The 24598-nt window shown below is 42.3% G+C and overlaps 2 protein-coding genes across 4 annotated transcripts; one reads left to right on the forward strand and one right to left on the reverse strand.

The window, feature by feature from the left end:
* Positions 1 to 724: 724 nt before the first annotated feature.
* IL17D (interleukin 17D) lies at positions 725 to 12814 on the forward strand. Its single transcript, XM_079303146.1, has 3 exons — positions 725 to 1354; positions 1428 to 1738; positions 10832 to 12814. Exons 1-3 carry the CDS (start codon positions 971 to 973, stop codon positions 11145 to 11147), a joined length of 1011 nt encoding a protein of 336 aa, XP_079159272.1. The 5' UTR covers positions 725 to 970; the 3' UTR covers positions 11148 to 12814.
* Positions 12815 to 14917: 2103 nt separating this feature from the next.
* On the reverse strand, positions 14918 to 24598 carry EEF1AKMT1 (EEF1A lysine methyltransferase 1). Of its 3 annotated transcripts, none has more exons than XM_079303160.1 (5): positions 24511 to 24598; positions 20457 to 20606; positions 19512 to 19594; positions 18610 to 18890; positions 14918 to 17414 (listed from the first exon to the last, which is right to left on the reverse strand). In XM_079303160.1, the coding sequence occupies exons 2-5, from the start codon at positions 20601 to 20603 to the stop codon at positions 17287 to 17289; spliced, it is 639 nt and encodes a 212-aa protein (XP_079159286.1). In that variant the 5' UTR covers positions 20604 to 20606; positions 24511 to 24598; the 3' UTR covers positions 14918 to 17286. The 3 variants fall into 3 exon arrangements, with proteins under 3 accessions (XP_079159286.1, XP_079159287.1, XP_079159288.1); XM_079303161.1 differs by lacking the exon at positions 24511 to 24598 and adding an exon at positions 23974 to 24231; XM_079303162.1 differs by lacking the exon at positions 24511 to 24598 and adding an exon at positions 21048 to 21092.

Raw genomic sequence — 24598 nt, forward strand, 5'->3', positions numbered from 1 at the left:
TTATTAAAGTTGTGGAAGAACCTAAGTTGCCAAAGTGTATTAGGGAATATTTTATGACTTGGATGTCTCTAGGGTAGACTGTGCCATAAGAACTGACACAGCAATCTAAGTTCCTATGCAATGGAATCTCATTTGCTGCCCTTCTGTGGTTCTTATCATTTGAATCAATGTGTTTTTTCATAAGACAACACAATGCAACTATTGTACAGAATTAGAATATTGCCTGGATAAGACACACAGCTTTAAATTCAATGGCAATTTAATGCCTGTGCCATTGTTTTATTTTCATCTGCTCTGATTTTTTGAGGCAGACCTCTCCCAGAAATGTCGATGCCTCAAGAGATGCACAGGACTTAATCAGAGCACATGAAATATTTTATTCAAGTGATGAATCCTAAAGTCTGTTTTTAATGTGGGCCATTTCAGTAGAGCACATCTTCTATGAACCAGAGTACTATTTATATGGTTATTTTTGTGGGTCATGCCAGAGACCATGAATATATTGCATCACAGATTTTTAAAAGCACAGAATAGATGGAGAGGCCATTAGAGGTGAGGCTGACCTCAACCTCCTTTAGGTACCTACGATGGAATTTCTCCTCTGGAGCGGCTTCTGTCGCAGAGTGATCCTGCCACGGGTTTCTGCCCCAAGTTGCCTCGGCAGGAGGAACAGCAGGATCAGGCCGCACGATTTCCAGCCCCAGGCTTCGTGCTGGACATCAACCCCCTCGGTGCCTGCTGGAGAAACGACACAGCTGGGATGGAGAAACATGCCAGAGGTGCTACCTGGAGTCGGGCAAGTCGGAAATCCCAAACCCCTACGAGGGACAGTGCCAATTGCCCTGAAGTGTCTGGGAGAGTCCCGGCTAGAGCAGAGTCCCCAGCTGTAAATCAGCACATTTTTTCACTCCAGCCTTGACACTTTGGCTCCGACTGGACCAGATCCCCCTGCCCCGGAGGGTGCCACTAGATGCCGAGGGTCCCGGCGGGGTTGGGGACAGCCCGGCTCCTGCCTGTGCTCCCGGTGCGGTGGGAGGGAGAGCGGGGCTCCCGACGGCATTCCCGGAGCTGCGGGGAGCGCCGGGCGGGTGGCTCGGCGGGGTGGCCGCGGGATGTTCCCGGGCAGCGCTGGGATGCGGGACCGGCCCGCGCCCGGCGCCGAGCGCTCGCCGCCGCCGTGAGCGCCGCCGAACATGTTGCTGGCAGGCGAGGCCAGGGGAGATGCAGTGAGGCGCGGGGCACTTTTCCAACAGCTCCTCCGCCGGGAGAGCCAGTGGCACGGCGCGGCGCGGCAGCCGCCGCTCTCCCGGCTCCCCGGAGGAGAAGCAGCCCGGGCGCCATGCAGCGAGGCAGGGTAAGGTGCCGCGGGCGGGGGCGGGCGCGGTGTCCCCGGTGTCCCCATCCCGCTGACGGCGGCGTCGTTGCAGGTGCGGGCGGCGCTGGCGGCGCTGCTGGCGCTGCTCTGCGCCGCGCTGCTCCCGCTCCGCCCGGAGGCCGCCAGGGCGCCCAAGCAGCGGCCGGCGCGGACCCGCAGCTGCGGCGAGCGGCCCGAGGAGCTGCTGGAGCAGCTGTACGGGCGGCTGGCGGCGGGCATGCTCAGCGCCTTCCACCACACCCTGCAGCCCGAGCCGCCGGGCCGCCAGCACAACGCCAGCTGCCCCGCCGGGGCGCGGCCGCCCGCGGACAAGAGGGTCCGGCTCCCCGTGAACCTGCGCAGCGCATCGCCCTGGGCATACAGGTGACTCCGGGCGCGGGGGAAGGGGGGCGGCCGCCTCGGGGATGAAGGAGCCCAGGCGCTGTCCCCGGGCTCCGCCGGCTCTGCCGCGCCCTGCCCGGGGCGGCTCGGGAGGCAGCCGCGGCACCGGCAGCATCCTGCAGGGAAGGTGCTAGAGCGCACGTCTAAGTAGGCGATATAAGGTAATTATGTGAAAACAGCTTCTGTGAGGAATATGTCTAATGGGCAAAAAGAGAAAGGAATGAGGTGGAGCAAGCCGTGAGATAGAGATCACACCCACATCCACACCCACCCGGCGGCACAGACCACCTTCAAAAAGTCAAATTGTCATATGTGACAATCAGAGGACCCTCAGCAAAGGACCATCGCCTCTTGACTCTGCAGCAGCTATAGAGGTGCTCAGATGCTTTCCCCAAAATGTGACTCCAGACGCTCTGCTGTTTGTAAAATACATCAGGGTACAGTCTGTATCCTTCCAACAGAGCCGTATCTTCACCTACCAAACACTCCCAAGGGCTCCGTGTCCCCTTTGCTTAGGAGCACAGGCAAGGAATGAGCACAATGAGTACAGAATATTCTACACCTGTGCTTTCAGCCTGTGCTTTGCAAACCTCCTTTTCCTGAGGTGGAAACAGGGGCTGACAGACTATTTTTAGGGGGCACAAAAACTACTAAGTAAATTTGTCGTGAGGCTGATTAATACACAAAGCAAAGCACTTCTATAGGGAGCTCTGGGGGAAAAGCTTGGAGACCACTGTTCTAGTGTGCTAAACCCAGTGTGTGATCACATTCTTAGAAGAAGAAGTCTTCTGGTGGTTTGAATAAGATTGAGTTCTGTTTACAGCTTTCTGTTAAGGACTGCAGACAACAGAAAGCTAAAATGTGCAAATTTAGCAGAAACTGACTTTCTTGCTACTTTTCATACATTATCCCTGGTATATACTTTGATGCAGTTCCTGTGTATTCAGCAAACAGTTATCTCCTTGTTAGTCTCTCCAATAAATATTTATTTTATAGCTTAGGTTTTGCTCGCTTTTAGTGTAAGAAGTAATCCTACTGAAAGAAAGATGGTTTATTTGCTGAGTAAGCCTTTCATAAGCAAAGTATTTTTAGCAATGCATTTTCTCTAAGAAGACAGAGGATTTTTAAGCCTGTCTAAGAGTGCACAAAGCAAATACCATGAACGAAGCACCTACCATTGTGCTCAGGTATTTTTTATAGTGGTTTTGCAAAATATTTGTGCTATCAGAGAATTGTTCCTCTGGTTGGAAAACAGTGCCTTCCATCCTTCCATCTCATTGGGCAGGTATTTTCAGTTGGGACTCTGTATAGGCTTACCTCTTAACAGAGAAACAGCTGCTTTTTGGGGCTTGACTTACAAAAGTAAACCCACTGCACTTTTTATCAAAGTGTTTTCAGACAGACCACTAACCATTCACATAAAAGTAACTTGATGACATCTCCAAGCTGGGAATTTTAAAAGGTAGTGGGGAAGAAGTATTACACCATTAAAAGCAAAATATAAAATTATATTCAAAGGGAAAATTATTTCTCTGAGTACTCTGTCTAGTTAACAGATCTCATTTACAGGTTTTTTTGTGACTGCATTTTAACTGTATCATTAGTGTGCAATGAGACAGCAACAGATATCTCAAGATGTGTAATTAAAGTGTAAAATATAAGATTGCTAATGTGCATTAGCTTTTACCACCTGCTATCTCATAGATTTTGAAGTTACATGTGAAAATTTGTTTTGTTCTTTGGTCTTCAACTGGGTACCCTGGAAGCTCCTTAATCCCATTAGAGTTACTCCATATCTTTGAGAGGGACACATGGCTCTCCATTAAGCCTGCAAGCAATAACCTGTTATGCTTTGTCAATGGCTAACCAACTTCACTTATACAATCCCAACAATTTCTTCTCCATGGCTGGAGTGTTAATCTGAAAAGCTGCACACAGCTCTCTTCTGTATTACAGCACTTTCTTGACAAGCCTACTTGCATTTAATTCTTTTCCCTCATAAATTGCTCCCCTTCACAGATTCATTGCTGTCTCCTGAACTGCCTTCTGTATCACCAAAGTTGTTCTAGTGGTGAATGCTCATAAATAAATTCACTGTAGGCAGACTCCTCTTGTATGCCCTGATAGGACACTGCTCAAAGGCTGAATTTGACTACTTGAAATTTGCATCAAGATGCCTGTCCCATTCCAGTGTCTCACAGACATCCTGCTCTCCAGCTTCTTTTCTGCACCTAAAGACAGACATTGCAGTTCATTTCTGCTCTGTACATAAAGGCTCTTTTTTCTTTTTGACATGCTTTTAATGCCTGAGATACTTTGTGCCATTTTTCTCTCTGCATTGGTGTTGCAGCAGTTCCCATTGTTACCATCTGCAAATTTCATTAACATACTGTTTATACTCCCTATTCCAGGTCATTAATAATAAAGATATTAAGTCTGGCTCTACTTACCTTCCCCTGAATATCTCCCCAGGCACCTGCTCCCAGCTGTTTAACACTGCTGCTTGTAATTCTCTTGTTCACATGACTGCTCAGTCCAAGACGACTGGATTTTTTTATATCAGCATTTATGAGAAAGAATCAAATATATTACTTAGAGAGCTGTGTATAATGTTGACTTTGCTGCATCATCAGTATCCCAAGCCTGTCATTCTAAGTGTGGAAGAATTAGGTATGATTGGCTCAAAGCTCAGATAATCCTTGTGTGGCTTCTTTGCTTGTTTTTGTTCTGTGCTTACTGTTTATTTTCCATTACTTGGTTTTTTAATTTGGTTATTCAAAAATCAAGACTTACATAATTTTTGGCTTTCCTGCAACCCAGAGATAGAGGAGTAGTACATGGATTGCACCACAGATCCATCTGGTCCCCAACCCTGCTGCTAGCAGCAGCCTACAGGTGGTATTTAAGGCAAAAGTTAGGGGAAAAATACTAGTTCATGTGTCTGATACTGAAATTCCATCCTGGTGGCCACAGGAGATCAGTATATAGCTCAGGGCACAGAGTTGAATCACACAAATCACTCTTTGCTCTGCAGAGCTATAAAGAGACAGCAGAGTTCCCTGAAGCCAGTTGAGCATGCTGGATTTGCTCAGCAGTTCAGGAAGTTGGGCTACAAATTACTCAGCTTTTTTAAAAAGTAGAGCCAGCAGCATGAGTTCTGCTATGAAATTGTCCTTCCATGAAATCATCAGGCTGACTGTGTGCCAGCTTGTGACATCTGTCCAGGGTTGCTTGTCCTTTTTAGCAGTATTACATGGACAGTCAATGAAATCCAGAAAGCCTGCTTGTACAAGGAGGTTCTGGCATGGGCCATTTGGCTACTGCTATGGTTCAGAGTTGCTTAACATGAATTAATTATATGGGTGGACCTGCAGACTCTGCTGACAGCACAGGACGAGGGCTCTTGTTAACATTTACAGAAACCACAATCATGGTGAATCATCAGCAGTGCAAGCACAGCTCCAGAGATGCACAGAGAAGTTGTTCATGGGTAAGAGCCATTATAAACAGGATTAATTTTAAATGTGTGCCTACACTTTTGTGGGCATCTGATCATAAAGCTCAGAGCAAATGTTGAAAAATCTGATCTGCTGAAGTCGGCAGCACTTTTACAGGTAGTGCTGATTTGTGATTCCATTCATGGTGCTGCAGAGCACAGATGACATTCATTAACCAGCTCTATATATAGGCTCTATTTTTATTTTCTGATGTCTTAAGGCTATAATAATTATCATAGCTAGTTTGCAAACACACTTCTGCATGAATTTAGCAAACTTTCTTTATGTGTATTCAAGAAGTCATTCATGTTTCTAAATTTCCGAATCCTGTGGCTTTTGTTTCTGCCTCTAGGGCCTGCTCTTGCATCTACTAATGGTTAATTTACAAAGATTTAATTCTTATTGTCAATATTGCTCTGGTGATGTTAGCCAAGTTAACCAGTCCCTCTCTCAAACATTGCCCAGCGTGTTTTTCTGTTTTTCAAGAAACAGTTTCAATTTATAAGCATCCTTGGTTTAGTGCTAATTTACATAAAATCTTAATAAAAGTAATACAGATGAGTCATTTTTCACTGGTAAAAGCCAAGCTTGTCTGCAGTGTGTTTGAACAAAGTCAGAGAGGAGGGTTTTCCTTCAAATAATATTCCAGTGATTTTCTAGAAGCTGATCCAAGGCATTTTCCAGGATTTAACATTACCATGTAGCACAGTGTGCATGTCCCAAAAATGCAGCCAAAGAAAGGAATAAAAGGGTCTGCATCCTTTTTAGTTGGCATGTTTGCACAACTCTTCAGAAAATCATTTAGCACTGGGCTATTTTTGTGCAAGCACTGTGCTACTTATAGTAGTAATACCTATATAGTAATGTTGCTGCCTGTATATAAAATAAACTAAACATAACATGAACAAAAGAACACCTGCAATAGAGAAATAAATGTCTTGGCAAGGGGGAAAAAAGGCTGTTAGCTCTTAATCCTGTAAGTATTTCAGAGTGTGAAGGAAGGGGATGATGATCTGCTTATTAGACTTTTGATAACATCCAGCTGTTAGCCCAGTGCTAACAGTGATTTTCTGAAGAGTCAGCTCCCTGCCCCAGCACAGCATCTGACCCTGCGGAATCAGAAGCTTGGAAATTATGAAGTGACAATATTATTAAAAATACTACATATAAAGTAGTGGTACAGGAGAAGGCAGATTAAGTCTCTGCAAAAGTTTTACTTCTGACAGAAAGTTTTCTCTTGAGTTTCCAGGCTTAGTACATAAATGGCAGGAAGTTTGTTTTTCACTCTCACTTTGAGCTCTCAAAGCACTCATAGGGTCATAAGGAAAAGCAGCCGAGTCACACTTCATTAGCAGTTCCAGTTCAGCACAAACCTGCTTCTTGTTCCAGCAGATGGGAATAGAGCAGCGCAGCACAGCTCACTGCTCCTGTCACTTGTGAACCAGGAGTGCTGGCAAGGCAGACTCTGCCTACACAGCAGTGATCTGAGTTCACAGGACAGGGGCAATCTTCATGGAAGCGTCTGGGCTGTCTGGTTTGCAGCAGTGGCCACAGCAAGTGACACAAGGCTGCAGGGGACACTTGAGTACCAGTGGAAAGTTGCACTTCTCTGGTTCTCCACCACTCTTCCCCATTCCGTCCATCTCTTGGATGTAGGAAAGACGTAGCAGGAAATTGGAGTGTGCATTTTTACCTGGTTAATTAACCAATGAAAAATGCTTACCCCTCTTCCAGGAGAAGATGTTAAAACATGACTTGCAGTGGTTGGAGTAAAGAGAGGAATCCCACTACAGCAGCTGAGGCTGTGGTCATTCTCTGCACAGTGTGATTAAGTTCAGTTCATGCAAACAGAAGGAAGCAGGTCCAGCTGCATTTATTCAGCTAAATGCTGGGTGTTACTGGTGTCTCTTGGTGGCTCCAACCCAAGTAGGTCTGGGTTGCCTAGAAAGACACAAATGAGGTTTTATTTTTATGGCTTTTCTGGACAGGCTTGAGCTGAAGATGCAGAACTTTGTATATGACTCCAAATTTTAGTGACATGTGATTTAAGATATTAATTTCAGGAGGTATTATTTAGAGGCTTCAGCCTTGAAGATCTGGTCTGGATGCAAAAACACATCTATATTTTGAAACCTTCATTAAGTTTGGATTGTCTGATTCTTTCCAGTCCTCACGTGATGTATTGACATCGAACTTAGTAATAGAAGAGATTTTTTCCTTTGGAAAGTAGAAAACCATGCCACAGCCACACCATCTTTCAAAAAACCTACCCCATTAATACCTGACTTTGTCCATATGAGAATTTGGAGGAGAAAAATGATTGTAGACTGTGATTCCAGTGTCAGTGTTCTCCTGTTATGAGCGAAACCTCTCATGTTTGCAGGCAGAAGAATGTTCATGCTTTCCAGTAACATCATAAACCAGGTGCTAGAGATAATACAGTAGAGGAAATACCAATAACTTGACATGTGGTGTGTTTAACAATCCACCACTGAAATTACTCTCACTTGAGTTTGAAATGGGAATGTATCACTGTAGAAAGGGTTGTGTTCCCCTTTCTTCCCTTCTGCTGGCTACCAGACGTTTTATTTCACACTGGTGTGAGATCCTGTAACATGAAGGTATTTCCTGGGGAAAGTAAGCAAATATAAATGGGACAGAGGAGCAATGCAAAAAATAGCTGCTGCATCACAGATATCTGGCTATAAGAAAACTGGTCAGATTTATTTGTGAGGAAAGCAATTATTTAAATTTTATATTTATATTTATATTTATATATTTCCTTTAAGGAAAGGGAATGAAATCTTGCGATTTCAATGAGAATTATTTGGGCAAGCTTTGGTCCATTTCCCTTTACTTCTTATCATCCCATTCATTTTCAGTGTTTTCACTTGGTTTTGGAATTTTCCCTTTTTTTTTTTTTCAGCATTTCATTTCTTTAGCATCTTCTCTACACTCTTTATCTTTTTTTCTCTGATTTCAGTATTTTATTTGGAGTAATTCTGGTAAGTTATTGTCCTTTTCACTGCCCCTCATTTCATCTTGGTCCATTTGGTAGTGGTCACTCCATTTCCAAATTTTTTGAGTTTTTTCCATTACGTTTTATTTGACTGTATCTCCTTTCCAATGGGTTTGTTAAACTTCATCTTCTGATTTCAAGATTTCAATAAGGACTAATGAAATGAAGAATTTTCTTTCCTGAGAATGATGATGAAAGGAAGGATTTCCTTTCAGGAAAGGGAGTGAAATATTGCAATTTCAATGTGGATTATTTGGACAAGCTTCGGTCCATTTCCCTGCACTTCTTATCATCCTATTCACTTTCAGTGTTTTCACTTGGTTTTGGAGTTTTCCCTTATTTTTTTAAGCCTTTCATTTCCTTAGTGTTTCCTCTACATACTTTGTTTACCTTTCTTGTCCAATGTCAGTATTTTATTTGAAGTAATTTTGGCAAGATTTTGTCCTTTTCACTGCCCCTCATTTCATCTTGGTCCATTTGGTTGTGGTCACTCTATTTCCAGTTTTCTGGGTTTTTTCCCTTTGCATTTTAATGTATATTTCCTCTCCAGAAGGTTTGTTAGACTTCATCCTCTAATTTCAAGATTTCATTCCTTTCCCTGAAAGAATTTGCTTTCAGAAAAGGGAATGAAATTTTGCAACTTCAATGAGGATTATTTGATCAGGCTTCCATCCATTTCCCTGCACTTTTAGTATTTTCACTCAGTTTTGGAATGTTGCTGCTCTTTTTTTTTTTTTTTTAAGCTTTTCATTTCCTCAGCATCTTCTCCTCACTCTTTGTTTATCTTTCTTCCCCGATATCAGGATTTTAATTGGATTAAATTTGCAAAGTTTTTGGTCCTTTTCACTTCCCCTTACTCCATTTGGTTGGAGTCACTCCATTTCCAAATTTTCTGGTTTTTTTTCAATTGCATTTTAATGTATCATATCTCCTTTCCAGAGCATTTGTGAGACTTTGTCTTCTGATTTCAAGATTTCATTCCCTTTCCTGAAAGGAAATTTATATATGTATGCATGTGCACATTATATATATTTATGTGTAACATACTTGTCATTATATATATATTGAGAAGTCTCTTTTTCTTGATGAAGCTTGTGTTTGGCAAAAGCTGCAATTCCAGATTTCCTTTAACCAGATAAAGTGGTGATACTTCTGAAAAGGGCAGCTCCCTTCTGTCCCTGTATAAAGCTGCTTGTTCACTCTGGCTGGCTGGTGCACAGCTCTGTGTACATGTGTGGCAAGGCAGCTGACAGATCTAACCCAAAGCTTTTGATGGAGCTCCTCCACAGCTGAACGCGTTCCTTGATCAATCCTGTGACCAGAAAAACATCAGTGTCACCCCAGGGGTGGGTGTGAGAGGGAGAGCCAGGCTGCCTGCTCCCACAGGGACAGATTTTGTTGACTAGCAGTGACTGCAGTCACAGCTTGAGGCAGACTTAGGGTTCTGCCTCTTTCAAACCTGAAACCTCATCTCAAAGACAGCCTGAAGAGATAAAAGGCAAACACTTTGATACCCAAGGAAGTGCTGCCAACCCTGGGAAACACAATGTAGAAATCGCTTTAAATCAATTATGATTTTAAGATTATTTAAGATCTATTAAGAGATCCCACCTGGAGGACTGCATCCAGCTCTGGGACCACAACACTAGAAGGATGAGGACCTGTTAGAATGAGTTCAAGTGAAGGACATGAAAACTCTCAGAGGGATGGAGAATGCCTTCTATAAAGACAGGCTGAGCCTTCCAGTATCTAAAGGGGGCCTACAAGAGAGCTGGAGAAGGACTCTTCACAAGGGCATGGAGCGATAGGACAAGGAATAATGACTTTAAACTGGAAGAGGGCAGGCTTAGATCAGATACTGGAAAGAATTAAGAAGTGAGGGTGGTGAGACACTAGCACAGGTTGCGCAGAGAAGCTGTGAATGCCCCATCCCAGCAAGTTGCAGTTTATCTCAGTGTGGGCATGAAAATGTAGCTCGTCTGTCTTTAAAGGAGGATACAATAGAAAAAGCAATACAGAGATCTGCTTTCAAGGGGAAGGCACATTTATGACCCTGAGTATACTGGGGAGAAAGACCTATTGCAGAAATAATAGTACAATTCAATTCTATTTAAATTGCTAAATTTTAAAACATCATGTCATGGCTTTAACAATAATAATGTTAACAAGGATTTGTACCAGTTTTTGAAGAACTCAAGGCAGATAGAAAGTTTAGAAATGCCCAAGTGCCCTTTTTAATGCCTTGTTCACCTATTTGGTCCAAACCACAAAACTCATTCAGTTTAAACCCTTGAATCTCACAATTCAGAAAGCCAGGCACTTCATACTTCCATGTGCACTGTATGACCTAATCAGTTCTGTAAGCTGTTCATGTATTTTTCTTTACACTTTACAAATTAGAAATCAGACAGCAAGAGCTACAGCTATTTTTCCTGGTGAAGACAGCAAAAAACATGATACAATTATTACAGTGATACAATAATACTAATGATTGAATAATTCCAGATGAGTATACCTGGTTTTAGAGGCACTAATGCATCTCTATTTGCTTCCCTCTAGGATTTCCTACGACCCCACGAGATACCCCAAGTACATTCCCGAAGCCTACTGCCTGTGCAAAGGCTGCCTGATGGGGATCTTTGGCGAGGAGAGCCTGCACTTCCGCAGCACCCCGGTGTTCATGCCCACGGTCATCCTGCGCCGCACGCCCGCCTGCGCCGGCGGCCGCTACGTCTACACCGAGGATTACATCACCATCCCCGTGGGCTGCACCTGCGTCCCTGAGCAGGAGAAGGAGGCAGAGAGCGCCAACTCCAGCATAGATAAGCAAGAAGTGAAGCTGTTGGTGGGCCAGAACAAGCCCTCGTCGGAATGAAGAATGTGTTAAAAATCATGTTTCAGTACTGGCCTCACATCATCACCTCACCACCTCAGGAAACTGCACCGCAGCAGCAAACACACACAGTCACCCTCTTTTTCTGCTTAGAATTATTTCAGATATAAGATGGAAAGTCCAGTCAGATCATTAGAGATGGCAATTCATTCAAATTCTTTAGTTCATGTAAACTTGTTTAGTTCATTGCTGCAAACTCCATAGTAGCCTTTTTTTTTCCTTAGAGCAGAATATTTTATCTTTGCTTATTCACAGTAAATTTTAGATGATTCAACTGTAAGACATGGTAGCTACTACTATAGCAGGCTACTGGTTGTAGATATTTTTAAGGAATCTCTTATTTTCTACTTTTAAGTGCCCTTATATAAAAATCACATAGCTGCCTACAAATCAGCAGTTAAAAGGAAAATTTCTCAGGATAGGAGCACCTCCTTTTACACTGCAGAAACTCCAAGCTTTGCCTCTGAGCTTTTAACCCTTTGACTAATTTATACTCTACAGCAAGAAAACCTTTGCTGAGTTGGAGTCATTCATGAAGCAATTTTCTATACGCTTGCTATTTTTAAACTTGCCAAATTGCCAAGGGTACAAAAGTGTTGAGAAAAAACATGCTAGAATATTGTAAAAATGCAGCAGACTTTCTTGATGTGGACTAAGTCTAATTACACAAAAAATATCAATTAGGAGAAACAAAGTTTGGGTCCTAATTCTGTATTTGATTTCATCCATCACTGACAGCTTAATTTCCTTGTGATGAAACCGTGTACCATGCAGCTGAAAGGCCAAAACCTTTTTCATTTTAGGAGAGGAGATTCCCTGCTAAAAAGTAAGTACCAAGGATGGGCTTCACCCCAGGTGCACTGCAGGTGAGCAAGCAGGCCAGGTCTTAACTTCCAGATCCTACAAGAGGCCATTGAGTCCCAGCCAATCCAAACTTGTTAAATCTAACTCATTTTTACAATCACTGTTGCTCATTTCTCCTTATGCTACATGTAACAGATGATCACCTGCAAAAGCTGATGCTCAGTGGATGGGCAGCCTTCCATCTGTGCAGCCTACTGCTGATGGAACTTGAATGGCAGGCCCTCACCAGAAACCCTGCATACACAAAATCTTGCATTTCCAGAACAGGAGACTGAAGTTGATTAAGCCTAGTGAATGAGAATCAGGAATGACCAAGCATGCCCTGCACAAACATAATTCCTCAGAGGGCCACACTTGCCACAATGGATAAACCTCTGCACAACAGAGAATCACTTTCCCAGCTGAAAGACCATGACTGCAATATCTTTACAGAGTAAACAGCATATGCAGCAATGTATCTGCTATATCAGGAGTCTCAAAATTTGTCTTAGTTCATAGCAGAGAAAATCCCTACACTACATAAGTGCACTCTTCTTTGGAGTGTTGTTGGGTGAAGAATGGATAGACTATGAGCTAATAATAATTAACAAGTTGGTTCTCTAACAGAATGAAAGTCATATGATAACTCTGTGTCTTGGTGCATAATTATTGACTGTGCTCTCTCTGACTCAGTCTAGCATAACAGTATTTTTTACACTGCCATCTGTGAAACTTCTTATAAAGCCTAAAATAACTTTAAGAACTCCAGAAATTAATAAAGATTCCCATCACGATGTTAGATTGAAGTTTGCAGCTGTGTTTTTTGTGCAGATGCTTTTCCTCAATTCTTCTTTAGATCTGTGTTTCCTCAGATTGTGATGCTTCTCTCTCAAGGGGATCCTCCAAGGTGAGTTCAAAGATGGTTATAAAATGTTTATACTACTCAGAGAACAGCTAATTGCCTGGCTGCTGCCAGCAATTATTGGTAGTTACCTTTTCCCCAGTGAATGGAAATACTTGCAGCAGTTACAACTTCTTTTCCTTCCCCCTAATGTGGAGGAACTTCTCACCTTCTGAGCAGAGGGAAATGGTAATCAGAGGGGCTCAAAGGGGAGGGTGACCCTGGGGAAAAACTGGAAAAACACCACACTAGGTGATGTTTCCGTAGCCTGATGCTTTCCAGTTTCACCATTACATTGTGAGGTTTTTCTCCACAGATACACTTAAGGCAGCATGAAGTTGAACCTTCAGACTCCACGGCATAGAAAGCAAAGTCTTCACCCTAACAGGCAATAAAATGACCCCAAACAACAACAGCAAAATGTCCAACCATGCAGCACCTGACATTTCACTGAATACCTGGAGGGGCTACCAGCTAAGTCTGGCTGAACACTGCCCTCCAGCAGAACTCACTGTCTGCCCACACACTTTTGTTATACAAATTTGTCTGCAAAAAATTAGTTATTAGAGCACATGGATATATTTGCATGATGTGGAGGGAAAAATTATCTCTTTTTTTACAATTCTATTATCCTCCAGATATAAGTTATAGCATCATTTTGAGGTTTTCAAGTAACTAGAGTTACAGGCAATTCCTGGGAGGTGCAAGCTAAAATCATGTAAATGGAACATAATCAGTTTCTCCAATCCAGAAAAGTAGATGCTTTAGCTTACAGAAAGTTTCAGAAATTGGATGACTGAAAGTATTTGAGAACTGCAAAATCTTCATGATCAACAGAGTGGTTGTGTTGGCGACCTTGTCACACTGCAACAAGTGCAGAAAGTGTCCCATGGTTCGGTCATCTCTAGGTTATTTTGTTCAGAAGCCCATTTTCCTCCTTTTCCTCTGTGACAGACTTTTTAGTTGAGCCAATTTGCTTCCTGATTCAGCTTTCCAGTTAGGTGTCCCTTAAAAGCTGTTTATGTTTTAGCACAAGCAACTGTTTGATATTTTGTTAGTGAACAACTGTTTTTTAATACTAAACATCAAGAGCTATTAGCTACACAAACACTTACTGGCCTTCAAAATACCCTTCCATACATCCTTTCTCTCCACATTACTCATGTGGGAAAGGTTGAGTGTTAAATGTAGTTTGCATTTGTTTGAAATTGTTTTTTTTAAACGAGGTCATCACATCATGGATTTATATCAGTTTCACTTCAAATGTGGTGTGACATTTTCCAGCTTCCAGCCCTCTGGTTACAGCTGCTGCAGTCTTGCCTTTAATTTGCATGGGGGAGGGAGTGTTCATTGGAGTTGCTTCAAGGCTACACAAACTGTTGACAGAAGGCAGACATGAAATGCCTCACTGAACCAACTCCAGGCCCAATAAATGCAAACAATTCAAAGCTAAAACTATCTGGCAGCTGCAGCTGATTTGAGAAAATTTTTTGTTGTGCCAGGAAAATCTTTTCCTTCAACAAGGTTGTCCCTGGAATACATTAGGAGCCACAAAACACAGAACAATATCCTTGGTAAAGAAATTATTTTCTTGTCTGTAGTATAACTTAAGGTAGTTTGGAAAATTCCTATCATTCAAGAAGGCTGAGGAAAGCCTGAGATGCTAGTTTTGGGTTTATTTGCCAGTCATCACCTGAAGGTGTCTGTCTGAATAGGTGAGGATCTACAGCTAGAGGTAAACATGGAATTGCATGGGGAAACGTGAACATGAAAGCAGCAGGAGGAAAAGGGGAAAAGGCTGTGATGTGCTCAGCAAGTATAAACACCCATCAATCTCGCTGCGACCAGGCAACAGCCACGACTGCCTGGAGCAGGTTAAAGAGGCTGTAGCACAAATGACTGTGCAGTCATAAACGCTGCTGGAAACGTGGCAGGGTGCTGACACTTCACCACAGTCTGTTCCAACTGAAAGTCCATCCATGAGACACCCCAGTAAAGTCAGTCACTGCTTGACACTGATATTTTTATTCACAATCTATTACAGAAGAAAAGAAGGTTTTGCTGTCACATACTATTTCTTTTAGTTATCAAGCTGGCACAAAACACAAATTCAATGGATTTTTGTGACTTGTACCCTTCTCAGAAACAGCTACTTCCTTGGAATCAAGTATGACAAAACTAGTTTGCCTCCCAATCACTGATGAAGGCTGTAAATGCCAGTAGTCAAGCTCTGCTTGGGCAGCCTGCACTCCCCAGGCTTTTAAGAGGGAAGCTGGTAGACAACGGGCTGCTGTGTTGGGTGCATCTGCACAGAATTTCATGTACCCTCAGTTCCATAATTACGCATCTTCACAGTGCCCCTTTTCAAAGTGGTCTGACCTACGTGTGAGAAGCAGTAGTGACTTTCTTGGAAGTGAACTTCTTGATACAACTGAATGGTGCACTTTTATCTTCTTAGGAAATATCTCTCATGAAGTTAGCAAAGTTGACTTTTAACTCTGCTATGGAGAGCCCAATAAAACACATTTACTAAAATGCAGTGAGCAAAGCAGCAAAATAGGTGAGGCTTTGATTTGAACAGCACATTCTAATTTAGGTGAGTGACAGGGGAACAGTAATCATCCCTTCTGGCAGTCATACCTGTCCCACTTGAAGTCTCTATGCAGTCAAAAACAAAGTTATATGAGTTACCTCATTGTCTCCACCTGCTTGGTGTGCAAGACACTAAGGTAATAAAACGGTTTAAAGTACAGATTAGTGCCAACAACTATGCAGTTATCATTCTGGTTTGCTTTATTTTCAAACTGGCCACATAAAAGTGATGGTCTATCCTCCCAGAAAACAACTAAACCCAGCTGTATTTCACCTGTGGACAGTCATTTTCAGGGAATTCTGGCTCAGCAGCAAGGATGGCATCTGGTTTGAAAGGCAAGACTGTATGGGCCCTGGGCTCACACTGAAGCTGAAGGGAGAGTGCTGTTCTCCCTGCAGGCGCTTCCTCTGCTGCACTTCCCTTGTTTTAACAACACCTGTAACCAGTCTGACAGAAAGCAAGGGGTGTGAAAGAGCAAGAAAACTGTTACCACGGAACCCAGGAACACTACATGCAGGGACCAAGCAGCAGGTATAAAATGTGAGGAGGGAAAAGCCTCAGGAAGCAAACAGATCTCTTGGAGAACAGGGAGAAGAGCTACAGTGGCTTGGGTGAAGTGAACCACTGTTGTGTCCAGCTCAGACAGCACCATTCTCTGAGCACTGAGAGAGATTATAATCCATCTATATTATTCCTGCTCAGCTGTTTACTCTACCAGATGGGAAAATCTGCATCCAAACAGCAGAAATGTGAGTATTATTATAAAAAGTCTCATCTCTAAAGCTTAATTAGGTTTACACCCACCACAAAATAAATTTAGTACTTGATTTTATGTGACTCATTATGTAGATGCAGCATTTCTGTTAACCTTTACACAGTATGGCATACAAAGACAAGTGCTTGTGTTTTGTGGAATGTTTTTAGAGATTATAAAAGCTTTGAGTGCCTTGAAATTCATGAACTAACTTCCACCCAAAAATATTTCAGCACTGTAATAAAAAGGTTAGTCCACAAAACTCCCAGTTACCAAAAATCTCTATTTATGTAAAGTTTTTGCAATGTATCATCTATTTTGACTGAAACATAGTCCAAACCTTGAATATAAAATCTAACATTTTTCTATTTGAAACAGTGGCAGTTTATCAATATGCTATTCCTCAGTGGCCTTGTAAGATCCAATGATTTTTAAGATGCTTCTATTCTACTGCTCTGCTGCTCTCTGTGTAACAGAGAAAAAAAACCAGACAACTGGATGAAGACCACAACCATTCTTGTAACTATAAACTTGACATACCTGTGGATCCTCTTTAGTTTGATATTGAAATGATTAAAAAGCAGGCACTATATTCAATCAGAGCCATTATGATTCAAGATTTAAGGGACATGTATGGGTCACACTTCCATGGAAATATCAAGTTCTTTGGCAATGATGATTCTGATGCCTGCAATGCAAAACCCCACAAGTTGTTATAAGCCAAAATCACATCAAAGAGGTCACTGATGTGTCCTCAAATGGTAAAAGCTACCAGTAAAAAAGCAACTCCAACAGAGAAGTTCCCATTACTCAGCACCTGCATTGCTTGGTCTGCATTTACCTAATACAAAACACAGTAACTGCAAATGCTTACTTGTTTCAAAGAGAGGCTATCACACCGTGTGGATTCCAGCTATCCCTGAAAACAGTACTTGGAATATTTCAGCTCTGAGAAATGTGGCACAACTGATAAAAAAAAGAAAGAAGCTTGACTGAAAAAGATGTAGATTTGTAGATGATCTTAGGAGAATCAGTCCAGCCCAGAAGCATAGTTCACGTAACATCGAAATTCATTGGCTAAATTCCGTGAGTGTTTTGGAATAAACTTGCACATCTTCACACCAAGATGCTTTGCTGCCTGTTCCTCCATGACTGCACCTGCAGCAAAAATAACTGGTATTCAATAAGAAAAAACAGTAACAGAATGTTTGAACTTTTTAAATAGCTCCTCCCAAATGCATACATAGAGAGCCTGGCTTTTTTAAGGAAGGCAAGCTTAAAGCAGCTACCCTCTCAGCCTTCCTTAACAACTGAATCTTTTGGGAAACTTAAAATAAATCTAGAAGAATGGAAGACATCCCAAGGAAATGAATGTCCAAGAAATTTCATAAAAGTAAGTAGAAGGCATCAGTGCCTTTATACTGAAAGCAAACTTGAACTCAGTCTCCTTGCTACATTCCAAGGAAGTTAAATGGTAGGGAGCCATGGGAAATGCAAACAGATTACATCTACTCTTTTACTTACATAAACCACAGTGATTTTTGCAGCTACACACTGAGAAATCACTGCTTTGAGCAGTAAACTGAAGGAACATCTATCCATTCTAAGGAAAAACTTCTGAGAGCCACTCTTGTGTGTGACTGCCACGTGCACTTAAACCAAGGAGCAAGCCTTCTGTGGCCACATTATTTTAATTTTTCTTTATTTTGGCTGCTTGGTTGCCTTCCCTCAAATTGTACATGCAGAGGGGTTTTGTTCTTTGCTTTTTGGAAAGGTTTCCCCAATGCCTTCAGATAACAATGCAGTAATAACAGTTTAAGAAAAGCCATTACTTGGGTAGACACACATCACTTGTCAAACCAGCAAGTGCGTCTTCCTAAAGAATGATCCACAAGTACAGATATCTGTACTTGTACAAATCAGTTATCTGATTTGTGCTTTTATCACTGTTTTTAAATTCATTCTGCTGTATTTCAGTGCCTAAGACATAAACAACAACTTGCACCTATGTTTGCCATTCCCAGATTTCAATCGCTGCAATTATAGAGAGTGGCCCTTCTACAAGAAAAATTATATTTTCAGAATTTTGCTGGATGACCTTACAATTCTTCAAAAATTCAGTAAAATTCATAATGCCATAGGAAGAAAGTACTGACTTGGACTATTAAAACCAACTTGCCTTCTGCTTAAAATAAAGGTTGAACTCAAGTACTTAAAAGCTTAGGAAACATATTCCTCCTTAAATTGCTGATAATTCAGCATTATTGAGTTAGTATTCGTCTTATCTAAGTTTGTCATTAGAATGAGAGAAAATGGTACTTTAAGGGGACCTAATAATTTTTACTAGTTATACCTGTGCAAAGCAGAATCTTTCCTTTTGTTAGATACTTGATGGTCTCTGCAGTCTTTTGAAGACATTCCTCAGACAGATAGGGTGGATCTGCTATTACAATGTCAAAGCTGTGTGGTAGGAGATTTTCAGGTAAGTCCAAAGGGTGGTTATAATCATAGAAGACAAATTCCTCTCCATAGACAGAAAACCTTCTGTCATACTCCAGTATACACACAGAAAAGTCTTCACCATCCTGTTCTTTCAGTTTCTGGTACACACTCGGTGCACTAACACATGCTATCCTGTAAAAACACACAATAACTTAAAACTGCAATTTTAAAAGCAAATAACAGCAACAAAACTCTACAGCAGTCCTCAGAGAGGCTTTGGGAAAACATTAGTCCCAAAAATGTAAAGTATTCTTCTTCTATTCTAACAATTACTTTAGTAACAAAGTCTTAAGCATGAAAGTCATTACCTGTTCAACCCCATGCTACATAAAGATCTTAACTACAGAGAAAGTCTTGTTTCAGAAATTTTTCAACTGAAAAATTATTGTTTATAGAAGTAGAAAGAAAACCAACTTTTTTCCATCTGTTCTACTGAAACATTATATAAAAACCTAAGAAAATAATTACAAGTCAATAATATGCTCTGAAGCACTTAGTATTTCTCAAAAAATTAAAAAGATTAATAGTAAACTTTTACAGGGCACAGCCTACAACATTCAGTGAAAGGACAAACAGGGACATCAGTATAAACTATGAACTAAATTACATCAGAGCAGTTCTGCAGTATCTCAGTTGAACAAAACTGAAGTACAATGAATAATGAATTAAACTGCTTGCTCTTGTCTACATGGCAGAAACAAAATATTTGCAGAAAAGACATGTTAAATCTGCAACACAATTATTAAAACCTACCTGCCACCTTTTCCAGCTGCCAGAACTGCTTCCTTAGCCAGGCATGATGCAGTTTCATCACTGTACCAAAACTGGCTCAGTTGCTGAGAAAGATAATACAACAATTACAAACAACATCAAATCTTCTGGCTGTGCTATGCAGAGTTATGTGTGCTGAGCTGTAACTGAAGAAAACCACCATCCATAGCAACTCCTCAGTTCACAAACTGGCATGGTGACTGTTTCCCTGACAGTCCTTCTGCTTCTGTAATCTAGTGATATGCAGCAGGTTCCTTACACTTTATGTTTCCAAAGCATGAATTGCAGTATCAGGAAAACCAAGCAATTGAAACCACTGACAAGGTATTTCAAAGCCATTACTTTAAGAGCATTACATGCTCTCAAATTGAGTTACTTCAGCAGATGAGGAAAAAGGACCTTGAAAAGTGACAGTACAGGAGGAAAGAAAAGGATAAAAACATTAAATCAGAATGGATCAGAAAAAGGAAGACCAAAAAACCCCAACCTAGAGACAAACCAGAAATCAATCAGAAATGAGTCACAAATAAAAACAAGCAGTAAAACAGCCATATACAAAAATAGAGAAGTAAAGCACACACAGAATAGATGTGAAAGGAAAGATCACTAGGTCTTGTTACACTGTTCTTGTCTCAGGCTCAGGGAAGAGTCTTTACTACTATCATATGCCAGGCTGGAATTAAAATTTCCAGAAGGGACAGATGCTTCTGTTAGCAGCTTTATTCCCTCTCCATGTACTTTATGTGGAGCAAACAACTATAATGAGATTTAATACTACAGCAAATCTCCCTACAGTGTTGCAATCCATTAAAATAGAAACATCTTGAGTGTTCCCCTCTTTAAATTAATTTCATTATTCAGCCACAAAAGAAACTCAGTCAGGGCTACTCCTCTATCTGTGCTTCACTGAAATTTATAGTTTCTTACCCAGTCTTCTTCTATTGAGCCAATGGAATATTGATTAAACCCTTGGGAGGTCTTCATGCCCTCTCTCTGCTGCTGTTCCAAATAGAACTCCTGGAGGGCAGCCAATGTATGGGATGAAAGCTGAGGAATGTCATCATCATCGTCCATTTTCTTAGATGTCAAGAAGAAAAAAGAAATAAATTAAATTAACTCTTTCCAATGGTAAATGTTTTTTTTAACAGCATAATCTTGTGAGTAAAACAAGTTCCCCCAAGAATGCAGCTAAGTAGGAAAACCTCCTAACAAAAGAAAACTTATTCCCTCTACTTCAGCGTTTTTAAATCAGTGAGAGGCCAATTGGAAATTACAAGTCTCCACAGAGAATTCAGGAAGAGCAACAACACTGTTCCCTTTCTATGCAACATGGATTCGGCTTGTGCTCTTACACGGAAGCTGACATTACAATTCTTGGTTTCCTGTAGATCTGAAAAATCCTATAGAAATTATTCCCTTCCTTCCTAGAAATAATGATAGCTATTCCTTCCCATGTTCAAAAGCCACACACAATTTTGACTTCAAATGAAGTAAACCAGCATTCTAGCTCAGCATCACCTGGTTTTAACTTCCATGCCATAAAAGGATTCCTCTAAATGCCACAAACCTAAAAGGAAAAAAAAAAAAAAAAACCCAACAAAAACTGTCAAGAAGCTCCAAAAAGACACAGTATGTACCAATGGAAAAGTACAGCCATTTTCAGAAAGCTCCTGAAGTGAGTTCTGCCAGGCTGCATCCCTGAGCCCCGGCAGCACAGCAGCCTCTCCCAGGAAATGGTGCCACCTCCTGGAACAGAAGTGCTGGAAAGGACTCAGCACATGAAAAGTACTGGAAAAAACTGACACAGATTCTTCTTTCAAGAAAATTTTCCCTGCATCCAGCCTAAGAGCCATCACACAAGCAATGCCTTTAACAAAGCCTGGAGACAGAGATACATCAGCATTATGCAGAAGTCACTGAGAACCGCTGGGCATCTGAACAGTGAGTGAACATTTTGAGTAATTTCAAGTGGAGCTGCTCATGGTTTTTCTTCTCCTCATTTCTTACATTACAGGGAGAGCTCCAGAACTGGCAGTCTCCTCCACTTCCACCCTTCCTTCTGCTCCAGCAGAGCTTTCAAGATGAAGTTTCCTAAAAGTGCTTCTTCCTGCTTGCTGGGAAAATGGTTCCTTACCCTGGCACTGGGAGATAACTCTGCCATTCCTCTGACAGAACACACCTAAGGAAAGCTCTGCAAAACCTGGCCTTTCCAGACTGTCATTTATTGACCTGCTGGCTGCTCAGGCCAGGCTGGCCAAACAGGGAACTGTTCACAGCCCAAAGACCCACCTGTAGCATTAGCCTCACACAAGAGACTTCCAGAGTCAAGCTACCTGGTAAAACCAAAATCGTTATTTTTCCCCTAGTTTTTCGTTGAACAAAATACAAATGCTTTAAGAATATTTACATTATTAAATTACATATTATTTACAGTATTTATTATAGAAATGACTGTATGTCCAGACAGATAACAGTTTCTAGCCACAATGCTCTAACAATACACATCACTATGACCCATTTTTGGTCCTATACAACAATTTATTTTTGTTAGGACGTGGTAGAACTTTAGAATCACTCCTTAACTCACAAAATTATTTCTATTAACTGAAGTATACATCTATGCTTTGACACTAAAGAATTGAAACAGGTGCAAAGTTCCAGTTTTTAAGACAAAAGTTGAAATATTTTTATTTTCTGTTCAGTGAGCCCATACTGGCATCTACAAGGACTAAATCAATGCCTGAGAAACTAAACCTTCACAGATAAAGTTGCTGATGAAGAATCTCCCATTGTTTCAGAAGATAAAAAGGCATACTGCCATAGACATCTTTTATTTATTTATAATTTTTAGTTGATTTTTTATAGCCTTCCTTTTGGTTTGTAAATTAAAGCCTTAGGAACCAAGAAGTAATTAATTGTGAGGCTTTGCAAGGAGAAGAAACTCAGAACATACGGTAGAAATACAACGCACACCTATTACAAATCCCTCTAAAAGTCAATGTATTTTTCTGAATGCATATACTGACTCAGGTTATTGGCATGAAGATGTTCTCATGCTTACGAACTACATCAGAAAACTCTTAAAGTGAGTTCATGGGTACAAGACTTGTACATTCCTTCAAGGGCGAAAGTTCTACTATCTGAAATCCCTTCATTATCCCTTCCAGAAAGTTCACTGCTCTCAAATCCAGAAGAAATCTCGAAAGTTCTGTGGGAGGATGGGAAGAAGCACAGAAACCCACAGTGCCTCTGGCACTCAGGGAATCTTTACACTCTTAATTCCCAAGGCCCCTGAGGCTCCAGCTGAGCAGCCCCTGCTTGGCCCAGGCTCTGTGTCCCTCCACAGGCAGACCACACTCTGTCCTCACACAGAGGCTCTGAAAGCCACACAGGGGGAAATCAGATCTCCAAGAACAGCTCCAGAACACTGCATAAGGTTTAGAAAAGTAAGACTCATGGTGAAGTCAAAGCTCACTTAAAGGAAAACACCAGAAAAGGAGGTAAGCTCCCTCAGATAGAGTGGAACAGGAACAGGCAGGGCTGTGTTCATAGGGTAAAACAGAAAATTTGAACACTACTGGCATACAGGTCCCTGCAGACTCCTGAGTCCCTTCCCCTGTGCACAGCTCAATCTCTCCTATTAGCTGTGCACTGTCCAGGCAAATGTCATCACTGCAGAGTGAATGCTCTCCAAAGAAAACAAGAAATATATGAAGAGAGGTAAGAGCAGCACAGAAGACTTCAAGGTCTTGTCCACACAGGAATGTTGTATGTATTTAACAATAGTTTCTGGTGGTAATGTGTGAAAAGTCTATTTTTATATAGCCAAATTCTAAAACAGAGGAAAAACCCCCTCAAAGTTAGAAGAAACACTTCAAAAAATTAACAGTGTTTGGTCCCTAGTACATTTATTTCACCTGTACTTATGACCATGTGGAGAACAGGCGATAAGAAAACAATTGGAAAGACAGCTAAAAGGTCATGGAGTAGAAATACAACTGGAAATCCATGCTGTTCATTGCTGGGAAGGAGGAAGAAGAGGACAGTGTTAGCCCTTTAGATCTTTTACCAAGAATAGAAAAATCACATGTGCAGCTTCAGAAAAGATCTGACTCTGAGTAACCTTGATCAAAAGACAGAGAGCACGAAATGGAGTTAAATCTAGTTGTGTTTTTTCCAAGCTGCCCAAGTCAGTCTCTGAGACAAGCAGCTCGTCATCCATGGTGTTGGTAGCACACACCGAGGAAAGCTGGCCAGGGGTGAGCAGCCGTAATGAAAATCACCTGGAAAGGGCTGCAGGCACCTGCCTGGAGGTAGAGAAATCCTGATCTGATAGACTGGAAACCTACTAAATGTCTGGACTGCCCTGATACCTCAAAAGCTGGAATTTCACAATGCGTCAAAGTGACACAGAAAGTTCATAGAAGAGCTCTCACACGATTACCAAATACGCAGAAACTGCACTGGATCAGCAAAGTAAAGTCAGGAGGCCTGGTGGCTGCTTCAAGCACAAGGAAAATGTGACGTGTGGCAGCTCCATTGCCATTCTTTTCAGTAAGCACGGAGGGCGCAGACAGGGCTCGGGACTGCCGGTCTCCCTACACGTGGGTGACGGGACACGGACAGTTCCCGAAAAAGGCCCTTCCCTAGTGTCCCTTCCCCCGTGCATCGCTTCGAGGGCAGCCTGCAGCCACAGAACCCACGGGGGGCACGGGGTGACCCCGGCCGGCCCGACCGCGCCTCGGCCGCCATCGCCCGCGGGACGTGGCGGTGACGGGGTGTTGAGGGGGCAGTATGAGGGGGCAGTATGAGGGGGCAGTATGAGGGGGCGGTGACGGGGCGATGAGGGGGCAGTATGAGGGGGCAGTATGAGGGGATTCCCAGGGCGCGGGCGCCGCCGCCCTCAGGGCGCTCAGGAGCGGGCGCGCGCGGAGGCCCCGGCCCACGCTCCCGCCCCGCGCGCGCCCCTCGCGCCACTCACCGCCCGCCGGCTCCCTCCGCGCGCGCGCAGCTCGGCCCGGGCCCCGCCCCCGCGGCGCGCGCAGCGGGCCCCGCGCGCCCCCTGCTGG

This window comes from Erithacus rubecula, assembly GCF_903797595.1.
Source record: "Erithacus rubecula genome assembly, chromosome: 1".
NCBI classification, from domain to species: Eukaryota; Metazoa; Chordata; class Aves; order Passeriformes; family Muscicapidae; genus Erithacus; species Erithacus rubecula.